Below are 18472 nucleotides of genomic sequence, written 5' to 3'. Positions count from 1 at the left end.
GGCGTGGAGGGCGAGCAGGTGCGGGTTCGGGGGGCGTTCCGGTACTGAGGAGGAGGAGGAGGAAAAGGAGGAGGAGGCGGGGTTCGTTGCCGAAGCGAGGGAGGAAGACGGGCCGTCGTCGTCGAGGAGGTTGGGCGGAGGCGGAGGATGAGGACGGGGAGCGTGGTCCGGGACCGGCCCGAGATCCGGGAGGGGCGCGGCGAACTGGGCGCGGTGGGACGGGTATCGCTGTTGTTGTTGCGGTGCTTGCGCGGGATACGCGTGATTTAGACTTTGGCCGGGGACCGCGGGCGAAGGGGTGCCTGATGATGACGGGGCTAAAAGCGGTGGCGGTGAGATCGGATGCGTGTGGCCCGGCGGAAGGGGAGGAGGTGGGGAGCCTGCGGGCGCGGGCGGATGATGATGTTGCGGGTATTGTGGGTATCGGTATTGCGGCGCGGATGTCGGCCCTGGAGCCGGAGTCGGGCCAACGGGTGATTGGGACCATCGATGGCCCGGGGGCGGAGTCGAGTAAGCCGAAGCTCCGCTTGGGACGGGCGGACGGGAGGGGGGAGCGGGAGCAGGAGAGGAGGCCGAGGATGGGGTTGGGGCTGGGGAGTACGGCTGCTGGTGCTGCTGAAACAGGTGTTGGGGCGGGCGCGCTGGGGGCGGTGGTGGACCATGCGCTACGGCCGCTACCGCGGGAACGGGCTGCGAGACGGGGAATAGGGCGGTTAGTTTCGCGCTCGCCGCTGGCATGGATCCTGCGCGATCGGAACAAGAGATGCGAATAGGTAGGAAAACTCACCGTGGCGGGGGCGGGCGTGCCTGGTACGGGCGTGTGCGCGGCGGAAGGCGGTTTGGGCGGAAGCGCCGGGGCGGCGCTTGTGCTCGCCGCGCGCTCGAGGTGGGAAGGTTGTTGGCCTGGGAGAGGGGGAGGCGGTTTGGCGGCGTAGGTGGCTGTTTGGGCGGAGATGGACGGGGAGGGCTGGTGCGAGGCAGGTCCTTGCGCTTGCGCTTGAGCAGGCGGTTTGGCGTACAGCGGCGGGTCGCGCGAGAAGTGGTCTTGCATCGCTTCGAGCAGGCCGACGATGTTGCATCCCTAACGCGCGATCAGCTTTTCGCCACGTCGTAGCCGTTTTGTGCGCGGCTTTTCGCTCACCTCGGGTTTGCGCGTCCACTGCTGGTGGTAGTCGGTAGCGCAGCGGCCGCTCGGGTCGACGTGCCGGCTGGCTTTGACGAGCATGTCGCTGGTGGGGACGACGTACGCGATCGGGGGTTCGCGCGGGTAGTCGCGCGGGACCCAGAGCGCGATGGGGATGTTGTATGACGCGCCACGGAAGGCGATGGGAAGCAGGCCGTGCAGGCAGAGGAGGAGCTGCGTCCGGCCGTCATCGTACGCTATCCGAACATCCATCAGAATGAGAGAGAGATCGCGGGTTAACGATGGGGGGGGTGAGAGGACACGCACTGTACACGTCGGTCTTGGGACGTATGGTCGGGAACCGCGCGAGTGCGCCGTCGGTATCGGCGTAGACGCGCCCTGCGGCGACGTAGGGCTGCACGTTCTGGCGGAGCCATTGTTGCGTCAGGCTCTCCTGCTGCATCGCGAGCGCGTGGAGGCGGACGTATTGCGAATGACGCTAGAACCCGTCGTGTGTTGCACAAATGTTTGATCGCCCTCGAGTTCAACGTAAAACGATCCCAGGGACGTAAACGGCGAACTGATCCTACTGATTCGTGGTGGCAAGCAGGAGTGTATTGACCGTCACCGGAAGCCCGCAGGTGCTGTGTACTGATCTCACACTGATCTTCACCGCATCGAAGCACTGATGCTGTCGGGATCGGAGTTTGACGCCGGAGCGGGGTTTGCCACAGGCTCGGACGCAGACCCGTGACCAAGGCTGTGGGGGGACCTGGCAGGGCCGATCTCCGGGGCTTTTGTCGCCCGTTTGAGCCCCAGGCTTATCTGAGATCCGGGCCGGGTCCTTGGGCTCGATATGCCCGATGTGGAAAGCTTGACGCTTTCGCTCGTTCATTGAAAACTGATTGCTTCCGGCGGATGTGTCCGCGACGCCGCTTCGCTTTGTGATTTGACTCGCCTTCCCTCCCCCCTCTTCCGATTTAGTTCCGATCCATGCGGTCGAGCCGTTGGTGGACGGTTGGGTCAGACATGCACACGCACACACAGGGTTTTTCATGGAGTGAGACAGCGAAGCGGTGAAGCACGCACCACCCGCGGGCTGCGCACAGGGAGCGCGCGGACGAGTCACCGGCGGACGCGCGCCCCGTTCGCCCGAACGGGAAAGGTGAAGGGGCAGGAGGGGGTGACTTATGACCAGCCAGTGCGAACGCAACCGCCAGGGTCATCGGTGGTCGGACGGATGCGAGTCGCACGGCAAAGGGGCACAGGGATGATGCTAATCCCGAGTAGGCGGTGCGAGCGCCGGGGCGCAAAGACAATACGGCCGGGAGTTCTTGGAAGGTGGGATAGAAGAGGGGGTAGCCGCGATCGGGGCGGCGCGCATCTGTTCGCCCCTTCTCCAATTCGGTGGCGTGCGCCTGCCCGTTGCGGACGAATCGGGCCTTCGCTCTCCTTCCCTGCCTTCCGCGGCGTCAAGCCTGTCCAAGGCGCGTGGGCAGCCGCAGATCCGGGATCCCACTCCGGCGCCGCCCAATTCGGGCCCAAGACGCCCAACGCGAAGCTGTGCCCACCCGGAGATGAATCTCGCGCCCGCGTAGCCGAGACACGAACGACTCGACCGAGCGGGTATATAACCCGCACCCGTCACTCCCCGGAGCCCCTTTCTTACGCCCAGCTCTCTGACGCGCCCCTACTTGCCGCCTGAGCGTCCGAGACATCGACATCATCCCTACCCTCTTGCACCGCTTACGACTTACATACCCCCCCTCTCTCTCATGCAACGGCCCATGTCCATGTCCGCGTCCCCGCCATCCTCCTCCGCCTTCCAACTCGGCAAGATGAAGCTCGCGTCCACCGCAAAGACGCTCACTCCCCAGCGCAAACACCGCAAGATGCTCAAAGACGGCTCATCCGAGGTCTGGCCCGAGAGCATCGAGATGATATTCGTCAAAGGTCCTCGTCCCGTCTCGTCCTTACCTCGTACCATACTGACACCCACTCTTCTGCTCGACGACAGGCCTCGAAGAGTACCTCACCTCGCCCTACGCAAATCACAGCCGCGGCCGAAGCCGGTGGCGGAACCAGTTCCTCGTCGACCACCTCCAGAAGCACGGCATCGTGCGCACCAAGAAGCAGGTCGCCTCTCACATCCAGGTCCTCCGCAACATGTGGAAGGGCGAGCCGCACTTCCGCCTCGTCGCCGGCGGGGACGACGACGACCTGCAGCCCGGCTCCGGCGCCGAGCCGACCTCGCCCTCGTCCTCCTCGCTCTCCGAGTTCACGCCCGAGCGCGCGGCCCACGCGCAGCTGCACCCGCACCACCCCAGTCCCGGCGGGCACGGCAACACCAGAGATCTGATCGACCGGCACAACCCCGCGCCCTCCGTCCCCGTACCGGTCAAGACCGAGCCGCAGTGGTACCTCCCCGGCGCCGGCTACGGCGTCTCCCCGCCGTCGGCCCACTACGCGCTCCCTCGGTACAGCCCCAATACCGGCAGCTCGCTCTCGATGGCGCTCGCCGAGCCGTCCTCCGTCGCGGTTAAACCCGAGCCGGACGCCATCGACCCCTCGCACCTGCTCTGGAACCCGAGCTCCAGCCCCCCCACCTCTCACCCGATGAACGTCTCGCCGCCGACCCAGCAGAGCCGTTTCAAATACGAGCACCGCTTCCCCCCGCCGACCACGCCGGAGACGAACCGGGTGCGGAGCGTGTGCGTCTGGGCCGATGACGGCGGGGGCGGGGGCATACCGCCCGTCTCCATCGACGTCGACAAGCTCGCCGCCTCGACCGCCTCAACGCCCTCCTCGCCCTCCTCCTCCCCCTACGCTTCTTCTTCTTCTTCTTCTTCCACCGACGCCAGCTCGATCCCGCGGATCGCCATCCGCATCAAAGTCCGCGTCCCCGCCCCATCGCCCGTCCAAGGGCTCCGCGGCACCGTGTCCCTCGCGGGCACCTGGCGCGCGGCGGCGCAGTGCGCGACGTACCTCCAGTGCGGCGGGGCTCAGGGACCGTGTTTATCCCGGGAGACCGGGGCGCTCGATCCCGCCGCCGCGCCGGCGACGATGGTCCAAGCCGCGAGTGGGACCGGCGGCGTCGTCGCGGGCCTGCCGCCGTCCGCGCTGACAAGATGCGCATGGCTAGACGATGGTGAGCCCGTGATTTCATATTACCACGCGATGACGACGAGGAAGACTCACGTATGATGTCGCTTGCCACCCCATCCTCGTGTGTTCCACGTGTGATTGCTCGTTTTTTTCTTGGGTATCTTTCGCCCTGCAGCCCAGATGCCGGCGACGATCACGCAGCGGATAGAGGTCGACGGACACGTGCTCGCGCTGCTCATATACGACGTCGAACGCGTCGGGTTCCCGACCGCGCCGTCCGCGGAGGTGGTGTACTACCAGAAATTCAAAGCGTCGGCGACCGCGACCTCGCCGCCACCGCCGCCGCTGCTGCCCCACCTGATCATACCTCAACACCAGCAGCCGCACCCGATATCAATACCTCAGCAGCAGCACCAGCACCAGCAACAACAACCGATACATCATCATCAGCGGCATCACCACCCGCAACAGCTGCCGTCGCCCGTCTCGCCGAACACCAACAACGGCATGGCCGCCTCCCCGTTCCCGACGGACGCGCCCATAACGCAGTACGGCCGGCGGCACTTCCCCCCCGGGGCGAGCATGCAGTGCGCACCCTCGCCCGCGCCCGCGTTCGGGTACGGCGGCACGCCCATGCCCTACTGCCAGTAATGCGCCGGCCTGACCGATCGATCGCCCGGCGCGCACTCTCGCACCGTCCGCCTGTCTCGGTGCTCAAGGCCGCGGCGATCGTGACGTAAAACATCTTTATTTTCCCTTTTGTCTTTCTATCTCACGAGCCAGAACGCCACGAACTACGAAACGCGGGTTATTTGTTTCATTCGATTTTTTTTTTGTGTCTCTCTCGTTTACCGTCTTCCTTACCACTTCGTGTATACACACTCTCGACATGCTATCCGATCGCTTCCATGAACTCCTCCTCTAGGCTCTCTCGGGTTATTCGTATCTCTGCTCCTCAACAAAACTCCCGCTCTCTTCGCACGTCTTGAATCGGACCTCTACTGTAGCCAAAACACCCTATCCCCCTATTCTTCACTCGGATCTTGTGGTTTCTGTTTCATAACCTTTTTTTTTTTGGACACACGTCGGACCCAGGCCTCGTCCACTACGACCCTGCTGTAGCTATTGTTATAATATCAGCACTAATACCCCCTTCGTCATCGGTCAACGGTTATATATCTAGCACGCGTCGGTGTCAACGTCGTTATACATGTAATAAATACGTGTATATATCCCGGCACATCGAATTTATCCTCCCCCGAAATTGGGGAAAAGGGTGGAGGAAGGGGGCGAGCGGGCCAGCAAATCGTCTACCTCGTAAAATCGGCGAGCTCGACCGCGGCCTTCCGCACGGCCGGGTCGCAGTGCCGCTCGCGGAGGAGGAGGAGCTCGTAGAACGCCGTCCCGAACGGGTTACAGAGCTGCGGGTCGTCGACGTACGGCCGGTGGACGCCGTCCGCGGCGCGGTCGGCGGTGCCGAGCAGCGCGTCGAGCTTGGGGTCGCGCGCGACGAGCGTTTGCACGAAGGCGATCGCCCGCGCGGCGAAGGGGGAAGGCCAGTGCAGGGCGGCGGTGAGGAGCCGCTTGGAGAAGGCGGCGGCGCGCCAGGAGGGCGTGTGCGCTTGCGAGAGGGAGCGGCGGGGGGAGAAGACGAGATCGAGCGCGCGGAAGGCGAGGTCGAAGGTGGAGGTTGAGGCGGAGTCGGACGCGGACGCGGCGGAGGGTGAGGGGTAAGGGGAAGAGGAGGAAGACGGGTCGAAGCTGAGGGTAGGGAGGATGCCGTAAAGGCTGTTGACAAAGTCCGCGAGGTCGATGTCGAGCGCTTCACCTAAAGTAGGAATAGATCGTCGTATCAGCGATGGCGAAGATTTGGGACTTTCGGTGAATCGGTAAGACTCGCCTTGGCCGGAGAGTAGCTCGAAGGCGGCGATGATGCACCGCAGGCGGTGCCGCGTCTGTTCGTCCGGCGGCTGTCCGTGCCCGGGCGCCGCGGAGGATGACGGGGCGGCGTCTGCGTCGGCGGGCGCTTCGACTTCGGCTTCGGCTCCGTTCTCGGCGGGCGCGCCGCGGTCGTCGCGGGAGACGAGCTCCTTCAGCACGTTGAGCAGGTCCTTGAAAAAGTCGACGTTGACGAGATGCGCGAAACGTGCGATGCCTTGCAGCGCAGCGGGCAGAAGCGGAGTCGGGCGAGGGCTCTTGAGGATCCGGAAGTAAAGCACGAAGAGAAGCTTGAGCGTCTCAGTTTGCTATGTCGGAGATGAGTGTTATGCGCTTCAAGAGGGGAAGGACGAAAGTGGGGGTGGCCTACGTTGTTCGCGCGCTCTTCCTTGTCGACCTCCGCCGACGCCTCATGCAACTCCTTCTCAATCTCTTTTTTCTCCTTCAACGCCTTGCGCGCCTTCTTGCTCAGGTGCGGCTGCTCGGCGGCCTTGCCCTTCGAGCGACGCTGCGCTGCGCGCCCGGCGGATAGGACGCCGTCAGGGTGCTTGTCCGCCTTGGTCTGCGATGCGCGCACGCCGAGCTCCTGCTTCAGCCGCAGGTGCAGGAGGCAGCGAAGCACGTTAGGATGCACAGCAAAGTGGCGCTCTTTGACCATCCGGTTGATGAGACGGATAGCCTCAAGCGATACTTGGCCTGCCGCGTCGACGCGGAAGACCTTGATCAGCGTATCTAGGCAAAGGTCGGATGTCTGAGAGACATAGTCACGAATCAATGGCGATGGTGGAGGGCAGCAGGGAGGAAGGTACCTTATCCCATGAGCGACGGCTGAGTCTTGCAACGACGGTGCTCAGCAGGTTTGCACGGAAGTTGAAGTGCGTGACTTCGACCAGTAGCTTGCACATGCATTGCAACGCTAAATCGGCCAATTCGCTTTTCGCTGCAACGTTCATGAGCTAGCCGTCGAATATGAGATCTCATCGATGACTTCACCTTTGATCTCTGCTTCGAGAGACTTGAGGTAGTGCTGGTACACGCCGACGAGGCCCTGCTCCCAGTCCCGCGTCCGGGCAACCATCTGACTGACCTTCTCCGCCTTCTCCTTGTCGGTCAATGAGCGAATCCGATAGCCGGGTATCACGTCCCTGAAGACGGCCGTCTGCGAGAGAATGGCTAGTTTCCTGATTGTGGGGTCATTGGGAACAGGTTCCGGGTGAGAAGGAGTGGATATCTCCGTTAACGAGAATGTGTGTAGTCGTCGGAGCAGACCAAGCTTTGAGGATCGCTGTCAGCAAAGGCGACGAAGGAGTTGACGGTACCAACACATACGCTGTTCTCGGGATCGGCCAGTATTTCTTGGCATAGGGCGGCTATTTGCTCTTTGGCGCCTTGTATCCGTGCCTTGCGCGAGGGCTGGAGGATGACATCAACGACGGCAGGCCGACCAAAGCGCGCGCCGGTGGAAACGTCCTCTCTCCTCGGCTCAAGTTGCGCGGGCTCTTCCTCTTCGGACTCCTCCTCGCTCTCGTCCGACGATACCGTACCAGGAATGACTCTTGTTCCACCTTGCGCAATGCGACCGTCAGCAAGCTTGATAGGTAGACGGTCTATCACATTCTTGGGCGAAGTTTCGCGTGCGGTCCTCCATAGCCGGGGCTTCGTCTCGTAAGGCATTTCGGCGTCGGAGTCGAGATCCTCCCCTTCGCCGGACTCGACCGAGGGCTCTTCGTCCTCTGAGCCTGAGTCTGACAGTTGTTCCTCCAAACCGCTCCAGTCACTCTCATCATCTGTATGAGAATTGATAGAGGGCAGGTCATCATCCCGTCTTGCAATGCGGACTGGCTTGACGAGGCCATGGAGGCGCTCGGTCTCCTTCTTACTCCTACATATCATACATGAGTTGAGGCAATGCCAAGTAATTGTGACGGACCTTGCTATCCCTGCCTTATCCAGGTGACCGAGGAATCCTGCTGCGTCCCCAAACTCCTCCAGCATGTCAAGATCCTCATCCGAAAGCTCAATCTCGTCCTCATCGCCTGCCTCCGGTATCGGGATAGTTTTCTTGTCTGCGGCCCGTTCTTTTCCTTTGGCTTTCGCTTTTATGTTCTTCGCGGCCGTCTTCCCTCCGGACTTGGACGGACCGGCCGCAAGCCTGACCTTTTTCGAAGGAACCTAACAACATCACGTATATCAGTTTGAGTGACGCTAAAGTACACCGCATAGGCCCTTACAGAGTTCTGTTTGGCCGTTCGTTTCTTTCCGGCATTGATCGCCATATTTTTTTACTCAAGATAAAGCCGTCCTTTGACCCTAGAGGCTGTCGAGCTGCAACTCGCCGAATTTCTGTATATGGATTTCAGTGGCGATGCAAATAGCGCCCATAAAATCATTGACTTTGCCACGAGGCTCTGCGGGTTGGCAAGGTCACGTGGTAATCAAGCTATTGAACTTGAAGGTCGCCTTCCGTCTCTACCATGTCCGTGTAAACATCGCATACAGTGCCATAATGTCTGTGTAAGCTCAAATTGAACAGCGGTTCCGGTTTTATTCGTACCCACTGATTACCTACCAAGTTCTCTCGCGCGAACGCTAATATCAATCGAAGACGAGCAGGCGCTCATTGATCGTCAAATCCAAGAATTGCTCGCCCAACCTGGCTCCGGAGCTGACGAAGTTCGGAGTCTTTGCGAGCGCCGCAATGACTGGCACTCGTTTCACGGCTCCACCCGGAAATTCTATCCGCTATGTCTTCCCGGTCCCCACGATTTTGATGCGTCCAACATTTATGCGTTCATGCAGGTATACCGATATTGGCGGAGTGTCGCCTTGAACGCGTCCGAAATATGGTCAGTCGTGCCAACCTACAATACGCGAATGGCCGCGACGTTCTTGTCGAGGTCGAAGAGCAGGCCTTTGCAGGTCTACATTGGCGCGTTCTCACCCGAAGTGGCTGTTTACGAAATTCTAGGGCAACTAAACCACACGCAAAGGCTTCGAGTGGATTCTAAATGGAGCGACCCGAAACTTCTACCACAGCTTCTCAGCCATCCTGCTCCTATCCTGGAGTATTGCTCGATTGCGATGTGGTGGAAAAGGATCCTGCCGGCGGATTTTCTCCGAAGGTCTGCTCCTCAACTCCGCCAACTGCAAATAGTCCAAACTCGTTTCGATTGGGACACACTGTGCAGCCCTTCGTTGGTTGGGAGCCTGACCAGCCTTGAGCTTCGGTCCTTACCAGCTCGGTCCTTCCCTCGCAAAACGCAGTTTATCGCTTTCTGCAAGCGATGCCTTTCCTGGAGGTACTAATTCTCACCATCGACCTTTGGGACCCGTTTCGTGGCCCTACGCAGGATGATCGAGATGACGTTGTGGCAGATGCTCAAGGCAGCAAGACGCACATGTTACATCGACTCACTCGCCTAGAGCTTTCATCTCCGGACTCGGGCGCGTGCAAGTTGCTGAGCTACATCAGAATGCCCCCCACTACCTCCGTATCTCTAGTGCACGGTCGCGTCAATAGGGCGGCGTATTCATCGCAGGTGCTATCATTCCTCAAGGGCCATTGTACTTGCAACGGTGAAGGGCCACCCATTCGACGCATTGCACTATGGTCGCCGCGCGCGTTCACCGCGTATGCGAACCAGTATCTACTAGACGTCATCGATCTGCCATCACTTTCAGACCTATCGCGTGGTAATAGAACCCCTGCGGCGGATAGCCCCGCTTTAGGATTTTTCCGCATGTTACGGATGCTGGATCTCAACGTTGTGGATGTTCGTTTTTGTCCGACCCGAGCCGCGTCGTAATGAGCGCCTTCCTTGACAGTTGTCAAGCGGCGGTCGAACTACGAATCAGCTCCGTAGACGTCTGTGAATGGGTCATTCCTCACTTGTCAATCCGCCGGGCGATCTCAGGGGAGGCGGCGAGCAGTGAAAACGGGAGCGGCTTCCAGTTCCTTCCGAAGCTGCGGCGCATGCGCTTTCACGTGCAGAACAATTCGGTCTTCGCAAAGCACAGACTTCTCGCCGATCTCAAAGCTCTTATGAAGTTGCGAAATGCCCCGATAGCCCGGCCGCTGGAGCTTGAGATCGCGACGCAATCACCGCTGGGAGTAGAGGAGAAATCGAAACTTCGCGACATCGTCGGTCGGCCAGATCTTCTGGTCTATTCCAATGAGGATCAATGGGATGCCATGCACTGGGATGCCGTGGACGAAGAGGGTACACCTCTCAGACTCGGACTGTGACATGAACGAATATCAACACTTGTCTTGGTCCCAGTAAAATCGTCTTCAGCCATGTACTGTTTCAGAGTACATTAGCACCCCTTCCAATCACTCAACATCTCGTGCATGGCCGCAATAATCATCCGGAATACTCCCAAGGAGCGTGGTCAATGTTAAACACCACTGCGCGTGTATTGGTGAAGGGCCTTTGGTCAGGCGCAATCATACTTTGGGCGAAGGGCGCGTTCGCTGCGTGTACGGAATATGTACTCACAGACAAAGGTGACCGTTCACGTCTTGTGGATGTTTCACGAAACCAAGGCATCAGCACAATGGCTGGTGACGTAGTCTAGGTGCTACGGACTGAGGATCTCAGCACCGTCAACGTGCGTTTCTCGTCAAAACAGACTATCGGTGCACTGATGGAAGTGCGGAATGCGCCGTCAGAGAGGAACGCTAGAGCTCGAGGTCACAACAGGATTAGCACTAGATATCGAGGAGGAGGAAAGGCTTCGCGAGGTTGTCGGTCGGCACGAACTCCTACCAATATCTGGTGAGAACGAATGGGACACCCTAATGCGAGCAGATTGCTCATGCTTGAACACACGGAGGAAATGCTGGTCAATGAAGATTATTATGCATGCGCGAGCGATGAATACAAGAAGTGAGACTAATATTGCATTTTCTTCGAGCGATTGTAGATTGGATCGCGATGAGATAAGATTCACAGGCCCGCGAACTTGGGGCGAATGGGGCCCGCCGAGCCGTACCATCGCCCCTGGAGCTGAGATAGGGTGAGAGGGCGAACCACGGCTACTGGTGATTCGACTTACCATGGCGTTGAAGTAGACCCAGGGGAAGAAGTCCTAAGGAGGATCATAGTTGGGTGGATGTGAAACGACATGACGAAGCTGCTATCGTACCTTCTTCAGATGGTAGAACGCCCTAAAGATGGAAATGTCAGCTTGCGGGTACATAGAGGGTGATGTCACCACTTGCCTCTGCGGCACCGTCTGATCCACGAAGTTGCTGAAGGTCTCCTTCGGTTCGAGGCCGTACTTGAATTCCGCCAGCATCAGCTGTCCATAGCCCGTCAAAAGCTTCCAGAACATGTCAGAATTTCATACGGTAGAGAAACATCGAAGGATGAACGCGCACCGGGCAGCTAGTATAGCCGTCGTATTTGGCATCAGTCGCGAGCTTGCCGGTGTTCACGAACGAGAACAGGTTTTCGGTCAGGATCGGGGCCTGCGCGGTGATCGCAGCAGCGGTCTTGCTCGTCGGCAAGCTGGTGCAGTCGCCGATGGCCCAGACGTTGCTAAATTCGGGGTTCGTGTGCTGTAACGTCTCTTTGTTCACGTCGACCCATCCAGCCGCGTCCGCAATCGGCTGTCCCTTCATTACATTCAACGGGCCCATGGGAGGTACGACGTGGAGCAGCGTGTAGTCGATGATGGCGTCCGTGCCGTCGACCTTCTTGAACGTCGCCCTGCGGTTAGCGACGTCGATGCTGGTCAGATTGTGCTGGAAGTGCCCGCCCACGCCCCGCTCAACGCGGAGCTTGTCCAACGCGTCCGAGTACTTCTTCACAGAGAACATCGTGGGCATTCCGGTGTAGAAATCTATTTTGATGTTGTCGCCCCTCTCAGTTTGCCGGTACCGGTCCCATGCCATCCACATAATCTTCTGGGGCGCTGTAGTGTCGCAGCGCCAGGAACGGGGTTACAAAAGCGCCGGTCAGCTGAATGCGTGAAAAGGCGCTGAGCCAGAGCAACGTATAGACTCGTACCTCCAGCGCATTTGATGATCCCTGCGGGCTGCGTAAAGACGGCAGTGCCGGACCGGAGCGCGTCGATATCATTCCAAACCTTGTCGCAGGTGTCGTAAGAGTAGATGCTCGAGACGCCGCTCCGAGGGTCCGCAAGCCCCTTGCTCAAACCAGGTATGGCGTCCCAGTTGGATTGCAAGCCAGTCGCGACAACCAGGGACTCGTACGAAATCGTGCGGCCGGACGTGGTGGTGATGGCGTTGGATTTGGGTGAGAAAGATTGGACGTTTTCAGGTATGTGGGCTATATGATCAGGGATGAGGGACGCCATCGGCCTACGCAGTTCCGACTTGTGCTTCAACCCGGCGCCAACGAGTGTCCTATGATTATATGTCCATCGACGCGTTCAGCCCCGGCGGAACTGGTATAACGTACCATCCGGGCTAGATGACCAAAGGCGGGTCAGTTCTGTACTTGCGCGGACAGAGAGCCGCTACGCACTTGATAGTTGTGATACTGTGCGGCATCAAGTATGGCAATATCACCCTCATTGAGTGACTTGCCGGCAGCACTGAAACGGTTGTAGATCTGGTTGGCGACAGTCAACCCACCAGCGCCTGGCATACATTCTACTCAGAAAACCATTCGAGGTATGAGAGAGTCATCACGCACCGGCGCCTATGACCACGACCTTGTAGTTGTCCTTGTTTGCCGCAGCACTTGCCCACCGTTTCGCCGAAACTTGGGTCGCGCGAGCAGCAGCGCGGTTGAAGGCAGTCCTAGTGAGCATCCTAGATGATGAACGAGTACAGCAGCAAGCGCCTCTGTTGCTGTACTTCAATGAGGTGGCCGAAGCAAAGCGACAAGGTCGCGAGCAGATTATATGCGGAGTCGTTTGTCATTTTCCGAATTGCCTGTGGCGATATGGTGAGCATGAGTTTGTGTCGCCATTTTGAGTCATCACGTGCCCAGGCAAGATCATTGAAGTTAGTGGTCCGTGGAGGGAGGCTGCAATGCATACTGCGTATACTCTAAAGCAAATAAGGGCAGTATATGACAGTCTGATACAGCATTGAACCCAGAAAAGCAAGGAAGCTGTAACATCAGTTGTGTAATTGCTTATCATTGTCAAGGTGGTACAGATACGCCACTGAGGCAGTCATGATCAACGAATTCCTTAGGAATACCATGGTCAGAAAAGAGCTATGTGCCAGTATTTGATATCCACAAGACAACGATGCCAGACACATCACAAACGCTGGTGCATCTTCGCGCCCGTGGACCCATCATCCGACTGCGCGCTCATCATCGGCGCAGAACAACACGGCAGAAACGACGCAACAACGGCACCGTGAAACCGTGAGCAAGGATCCGGAAGAACAACAGAAGAACGTGCATTCATACCCTTCAGCCCTGATCGCCGTCAGCTGGCAGCAGCAAACGTCTCCCATGTCCTCCAGAGACCGTGATCGTAGCAGCAGGAAGGCGATTGCAACCTATCTCCGGTCCTGAATGTCCAGGCCCAGATTGCAAGGTACGAACTTGCACCGTATGGACATGCGACACAGGATCCGCGGCCGTACTCAGACGTATAGCTTCACCGAACTCGCAGGTGCCGGTCTTTCTGGACGCCACGTCCGTCGCGAAAGCCAAAATGAATGAGCTTCGGGATGCATCTGCACACATCTGAGCATATAGATTATATGACGGCATGCCAGCAACGCCGAAAGATCTGCAGTTCGAGGGTATCTTCCGTGCAGTGTGCATAGAGCGGCAGTCCTTGCCACGAAACGGTTTGACATGGATCAGTCAATCACAGGGCTGATGGATGGGATGTCATGTAAGTGAAAAAATAACAAAATGTGTGCAGGGGTTCACAGCCAAGGACTCGTTTTCTCCGTGTGGATCTGTTTGATGCAAAACGAGTGGGCTGGTCATCGCCACCACGACCGTACCCGGATCCCGTTCCGAGGGGAATTGAGTTCGATGTGCCACTACTTACCCGACGTCGTAGATATACGCGTACTTGGCTCGCCTATATGTCGAGGGCGCTTGGACGAGGCATCAAGTATGTTCATTCCTTCCGGTCAGACAGACAGAAAGAGCGAGTATCTCGGTGCTAGTGCGCAGTGAAAGTCCGGGTGTCATGGACGGTCGTAACCTGGAGCCAATCAACACCCGCGATGGACGGCAGCTCTGGCAACCGCAGCTTGTCCGGAGCCGTCGCCGCCCCCGCAAGTCCTCCCCTCCGCCCTTTCCCCTCCACCAGCTGGTCTGGACCCCACACGACGTCGCAGGCGGACTAGTCTCACTATCTCTTCGAGCTTCTGAGTATACATCCTACCTTCTTAACGACATCTGAAACGACGACGACAAGAACATGCTACCCAGTGGACCACGCAGCGGAGCCGGCTTGCCTCGGTCTGTACGCGCTCGCTCCTCAGAGCGATCTCAGGCGCGAAGCGAACGGGGAGGATATGAGAGGGATCGTTATGCGAACGCCCCGCCCCCACCGCCGCCCTCGTCGATGCGCTCCGTTCGGCCGCAGCGTTCGCTCGCGAGCCTTCCATCTTCGTCCTCTGCAACACGCGAGCGGAGCCGACCTCCACCCCTCCCCACTTCTCCTCGCCTGGGCCGATCCTCCGACTATGACGGCCGACCGAGGAGCGGAGACAGGTCCTACCGACCGAGCCTTGACTCCAGCTCCTCCGCGGGCTCTGGGTCGTCGGCCGGCTCTTCGTTCCTGGATCGTATGCGGTCGAGCAACTCGACCCCGCGGACGAGCATGGACGAGGAAGACTATGCGCCGAAAGCGAGCTCTGCTAGGCGGCGCCAGCCACTCGCGGAACGCCGGCAGAACCGGTCGCGGCGACAATACGAGGATGACGATCCAGGTCCGTATCCGCCGCATAGGATGGCGGGGTCAAATGCTAATCTTCGGTTCTAGATTCGCGCGTGCAGGATGATGACGCAGAGCACACCGAAACGGGCGCGACGTCCTCGTTCTGGAGTTACTTCTCTTCCGCCGCCGGGTCTCTGACCGTGAACGTCAGTAAAGCATGGGCGGCCAACATTGCTTACGCAGCCGGAGAAGGTACGCGATCCATCCCTCCGATCCCTTCGAACATGTGCTGATCCCACCGCCTTCTCTCAGAAACGCCTCCCGGGCAAGAGAGCCGCCTCACTAAAGCTATGAAGGCCTATCACCTCGAGAAAGCCCGCGATCCGTCAGATCTGCCTGAGTGGCTATTTGACGAGAGCGAACGCTTCCCCGGCCGACGGTCACGGCGCGAGCCGGTCGAGCGGGAGCGGCGGTACGCAGCAGCAGCGGAAGAGACCCCCGAACCGCCTCGCGGGCGGGGGTTCCGAGATATTTACGACGCAGCGGCTGGGAGCTCGAGCAGGCCGGCGCCGCGTGCTCGCAGCACCGCGCGAGGGTACGACGCCGCGCCCTCACGCCCGCGGGAGTACTCTCCGGCACCCTCTCGATCCAGCGACGCGTACGCCGAGGAGACGGGCGGAGCGGGGTCGAAGGCCTCGAATCGTCTGAAGGCTATGAGGGACGCGAAACGGCAGGCGGCTGCGCGCAATGCTGGGTCGCCTCTGGCTACCCGCGATGACGATGATATGGTCTCCGTGCGCTCAGGACGAAGCGGAATGGACGACGTCGGGGGTGCGAGTGCAGCCTCGGGGCGGTCGGTGCCTGCAGCGAGGCCGAGGGTTGGCTTGCCATCTGGTCCGGGTATGAGGCCCAGAAGGGTGTAATTTATGTCCGGTTATCTGACACAGCACAATACAACACACGTCTGCACGGGTTTTTTTTTACGACGGAAGCATTGGTCGTCCAGCATATGAAGCTGGTTGTCCGCAACGAAGGGTATGCCCTTGTAGTTAGTTGGTGTTAATAGGCCAATGGCGGTCGAGGAGGATTTCGAGGTAGAAGCTCGTCGTCGAGATGGGATCGAAGCCGATGAGAAAAAAAGCGGCTGATGACCGGGTTCGTCGGTGATGGGAGAATGGCCGGTATGGCGCACGGCAATCCCGCCGCGTTGACGCTACTAGGCTACTGATTTCGGGGAGAAAGCTGGCTGAATCTGTTTCGAGCTGTGTGCGCTGGATCAAAAGGTCGCGTTGGTTGCTGGGCTGGCGAGGGAGAAGGAAGCGGGGCAGAGCCAATGATCAGACGGAACGGGGCGTCGTCCTAAGTTGGGAGCGTAGTAACGAGGGCAACGAAGCAGTGTCCCAGCAGATCGGAGCCATCAGCATCAGCAGAGGACGCTATAAAGACAGCGTGCGCCATCATTCGCCCCTCACGGTGTCTTCACCCCATCTTCCCTCTCCTCTTCGTTTCGTTCCTCTATCTTAGTCGAGCCGAGTCTCGTCTAATACGTTCATTGTTACTCGAGGTAAGCACAGCGCCCATCCAGCGCCCGACGTAGCGTTTGCTCACCCCTCTCGCAGATCACCCTCTTTGATAGAGAAGCACTTTTTATCCTCCAGGGAGGTCAAGCCAGTCTTTGCCTAGCGCATCTACCGTCCGACGACATTCACCACCTTAACGGTTAATTCTTCCTCCAACTCTTACGATGGTTCAAATCGCATCCGTTGTCGCCATCTTGGCCACCGCCGGCTTCGTCGCCGCTGCCCCCACCTACGACTCTTCGAGCTCCTACGGCTCCTCGAGCGGCAGCTCCTACGGCTCGTCTGACAGCTACGGCTCATCTGACAGCTACGGCTCGTCTGACAGCAGCTACGGTTCATCCGGCAGCTCGTACGGTTCGAGCGACAGCTACGGCTACGACTCGAGCTCCTCGGTCGAGAGCTACTCGAGCTCCTCGGTTGAGAGCTACTCGAGTTCCTCGGTCGAGAGCTACGGCTACGACTCGACCTCCTCGGTCGAGAGCTACTCGACCTCCTCGACCATGATCGACTCGACCTCGACCATGTTGGACACCTCTACCGCCGCCTACACCTCGTCCACCTCCGCGGCTTACTCGACCGCGACCTACGGCTCCGGCTCGAGCAACTGGGGTGGCTCGTCGTACGACAGCTGTGTCCAGCAGTGCATCGCCTCCTTCGGCTCCCCCCAGGCGACCTACACCCCGGGCACCGCGACCGCGAGCTCCGGCAGCTACGGCACCGGCGCCACGCACACCGTCATCGTCGCGCCCTCCCAGGGTGTCCTCCGCTACGTCCCCTTCGCGGTGAACGCCTCCGTCGGCGACACCGTCATGTTCATGTGGGGCGCCAACAACCACACGGTCACCAAGTCGTCGCAGCTCGAGCTCTGCAACAAGACCTCGAACGCGCCGTTCGCGTCCGGCGAGCAGAACAAGTCGTTCGTCTTCACCCAGGTCGTCAACGACACCAACCCGACCTTCTTCTACTGCGGCACCCCCGGTCACTGCGAGAAGGGCATGTTCGGTATCATGTACGTCTGCACCGTCTGCAAGTTCGTCCAGACCGGTCACTCATATACCTTTCTAGTAACCCCCCGACCGCCGACAACTTCCAGGTCTCCGCCGCCGGCATGATGGCGAGCATGGCTGCCAACAGCTCCGACATGGCCGCGATGGCCTCGTACTCCAGCCAGATGACCCAGGGCAGCCCGATGGCCGCCGCCTGGGGTTCGTCCATGGACATGTCGAGCATGCCGTCCTGGGCCCAGTCCGCGATGGCCGAGAACATCATGTTCACCCGCAACGTCCTCGCCGCCAACCCCGACGTCATGAACGCGGACGGCACCGTCAACCTCGGCAACGCCGGCAGCGCCCCGCTCATGATCCCCCAGGACATCACCGCCGCCCTCAACGCCGCCGCCTCGTCCTCGAGCTCGTCCGCTGCCTCGTCCGCGACCTCCGCCCCCGCGTCCAGCTCGGCTGCTACCTCAGCCCCCGCTGCGTCGTCGACCAGCGGTGCCGGTGCCCTCTCAGTGTCGGGCGCCCTCGTCGGTGTCGTCGCCATCGCCGCGTCGTTCTTCGCGCTCTAAGCGACCCCACTCAACCATCCTCATCACGGACTCGCGTCAGCTGCTGCAGTTAATTAGCGACACCAAACGTGATCGCGGCGCTTTCGTAGTATAAAGGATAAAATAACCGTTTTCTTTACTTGCTCTCGGTGGACTCTTTTGACATGGACTTTTGAATTGCGTTCATAACTCCCTCGCCTAGTGCTGGTGGTCTCGCTTACATTACGCGCTGCTGTATGGTAGTGCTTTTTTGGTCGTCACATGCAATGCACAGGTTGACACCGCTAATCCCATCCGGTGCCGCAGAGTGCAACACACTGATTTTCTTTAGCTTGTCGAGCTCGT

At 59.5% G+C, this 18472-nt stretch overlaps 7 protein-coding genes across 7 annotated transcripts; 4 read left to right on the top strand and 3 right to left on the bottom strand.

The window, feature by feature from the left end:
* Positions 1–1081: 1081 nt before the first annotated feature.
* Positions 1082–1586, bottom strand: PUNSTDRAFT_70682 (UEV-domain-containing protein; the record flags this gene model as incomplete). The annotated part of the gene is made up of 2 exons (XM_007385635.1): positions 1082–1380; positions 1451–1586. 2 exons carry the CDS (start codon positions 1584–1586, stop codon positions 1082–1084), a joined length of 435 nt encoding a protein of 144 aa, XP_007385697.1.
* Positions 1587–2898: 1312 nt separating this feature from the next.
* On the top strand, positions 2899–4879 carry PUNSTDRAFT_136088 (uncharacterized protein; the record flags this gene model as incomplete). Its single annotated transcript, XM_007385634.1, has 3 exons — positions 2899–3076; positions 3141–4271; positions 4404–4879. 3 exons carry the CDS (start codon positions 2899–2901, stop codon positions 4877–4879), a joined length of 1785 nt encoding a protein of 594 aa, XP_007385696.1.
* A 659-nt stretch (positions 4880–5538) lies between these two features.
* PUNSTDRAFT_144891 (NOC3p-domain-containing protein) lies at positions 5539–8489 on the bottom strand (the record flags this gene model as incomplete). The annotated part of the gene is made up of 7 exons (XM_007385633.1): positions 8398–8489; positions 8097–8338; positions 7496–8048; positions 7160–7439; positions 6976–7106; positions 6537–6917; positions 5539–6474 (listed from the first exon to the last, which is right to left on the bottom strand). Exons 1-7 carry the CDS (start codon positions 8440–8442, stop codon positions 5539–5541), a joined length of 2568 nt encoding a protein of 855 aa, XP_007385695.1. The 5' UTR covers positions 8443–8489.
* Positions 8490–9971: 1482 nt separating this feature from the next.
* On the top strand, positions 9972–10412 carry PUNSTDRAFT_136086 (uncharacterized protein; the record flags this gene model as incomplete). The annotated part of the gene is made up of 1 exon (XM_007385632.1): positions 9972–10412. The coding sequence occupies one exon, from the start codon at positions 9972–9974 to the stop codon at positions 10410–10412; it is 441 nt and encodes a 146-aa protein (XP_007385694.1).
* Positions 10413–11010: 598 nt separating this feature from the next.
* PUNSTDRAFT_53732 (FAD/NAD(P)-binding domain-containing protein) lies at positions 11011–13000 on the bottom strand. The gene is made up of 9 exons (XM_007385631.1): positions 12832–13000; positions 12661–12776; positions 12595–12602; positions 12181–12539; positions 11550–12085; positions 11391–11491; positions 11315–11336; positions 11225–11257; positions 11011–11175 (listed from the first exon to the last, which is right to left on the bottom strand). The coding sequence occupies exons 1-9, from the start codon at positions 12947–12949 to the stop codon at positions 11116–11118; spliced, it is 1353 nt and encodes a 450-aa protein (XP_007385693.1). The 5' UTR covers positions 12950–13000; the 3' UTR covers positions 11011–11115.
* A 1162-nt stretch (positions 13001–14162) lies between these two features.
* PUNSTDRAFT_53731 (uncharacterized protein) lies at positions 14163–16031 on the top strand. Its single transcript, XM_007385630.1, has 3 exons — positions 14163–15053; positions 15107–15253; positions 15314–16031. The coding sequence occupies exons 1-3, from the start codon at positions 14687–14689 to the stop codon at positions 15922–15924; spliced, it is 1125 nt and encodes a 374-aa protein (XP_007385692.1). The 5' UTR covers positions 14163–14686; the 3' UTR covers positions 15925–16031.
* A 714-nt stretch (positions 16032–16745) lies between these two features.
* PUNSTDRAFT_114845 (uncharacterized protein) lies at positions 16746–18148 on the top strand (the record flags this gene model as incomplete). Its single annotated transcript, XM_007385629.1, has 2 exons — positions 16746–17590; positions 17647–18148. The coding sequence occupies 2 exons, from the start codon at positions 16746–16748 to the stop codon at positions 18146–18148; spliced, it is 1347 nt and encodes a 448-aa protein (XP_007385691.1).
* Positions 18149–18472: the final 324 nt, after the last annotated feature.

The sequence above is a fragment of the Punctularia strigosozonata genome (genome assembly GCF_000264995.1).
Source record: "Punctularia strigosozonata HHB-11173 SS5 unplaced genomic scaffold PUNSTscaffold_9, whole genome shotgun sequence".
In the NCBI taxonomy this organism is placed as follows: Eukaryota; Fungi; Basidiomycota; class Agaricomycetes; order Corticiales; family Punctulariaceae; genus Punctularia; species Punctularia strigosozonata.
This window is presented reverse-complemented; position numbering and strand designations above follow the sequence as displayed.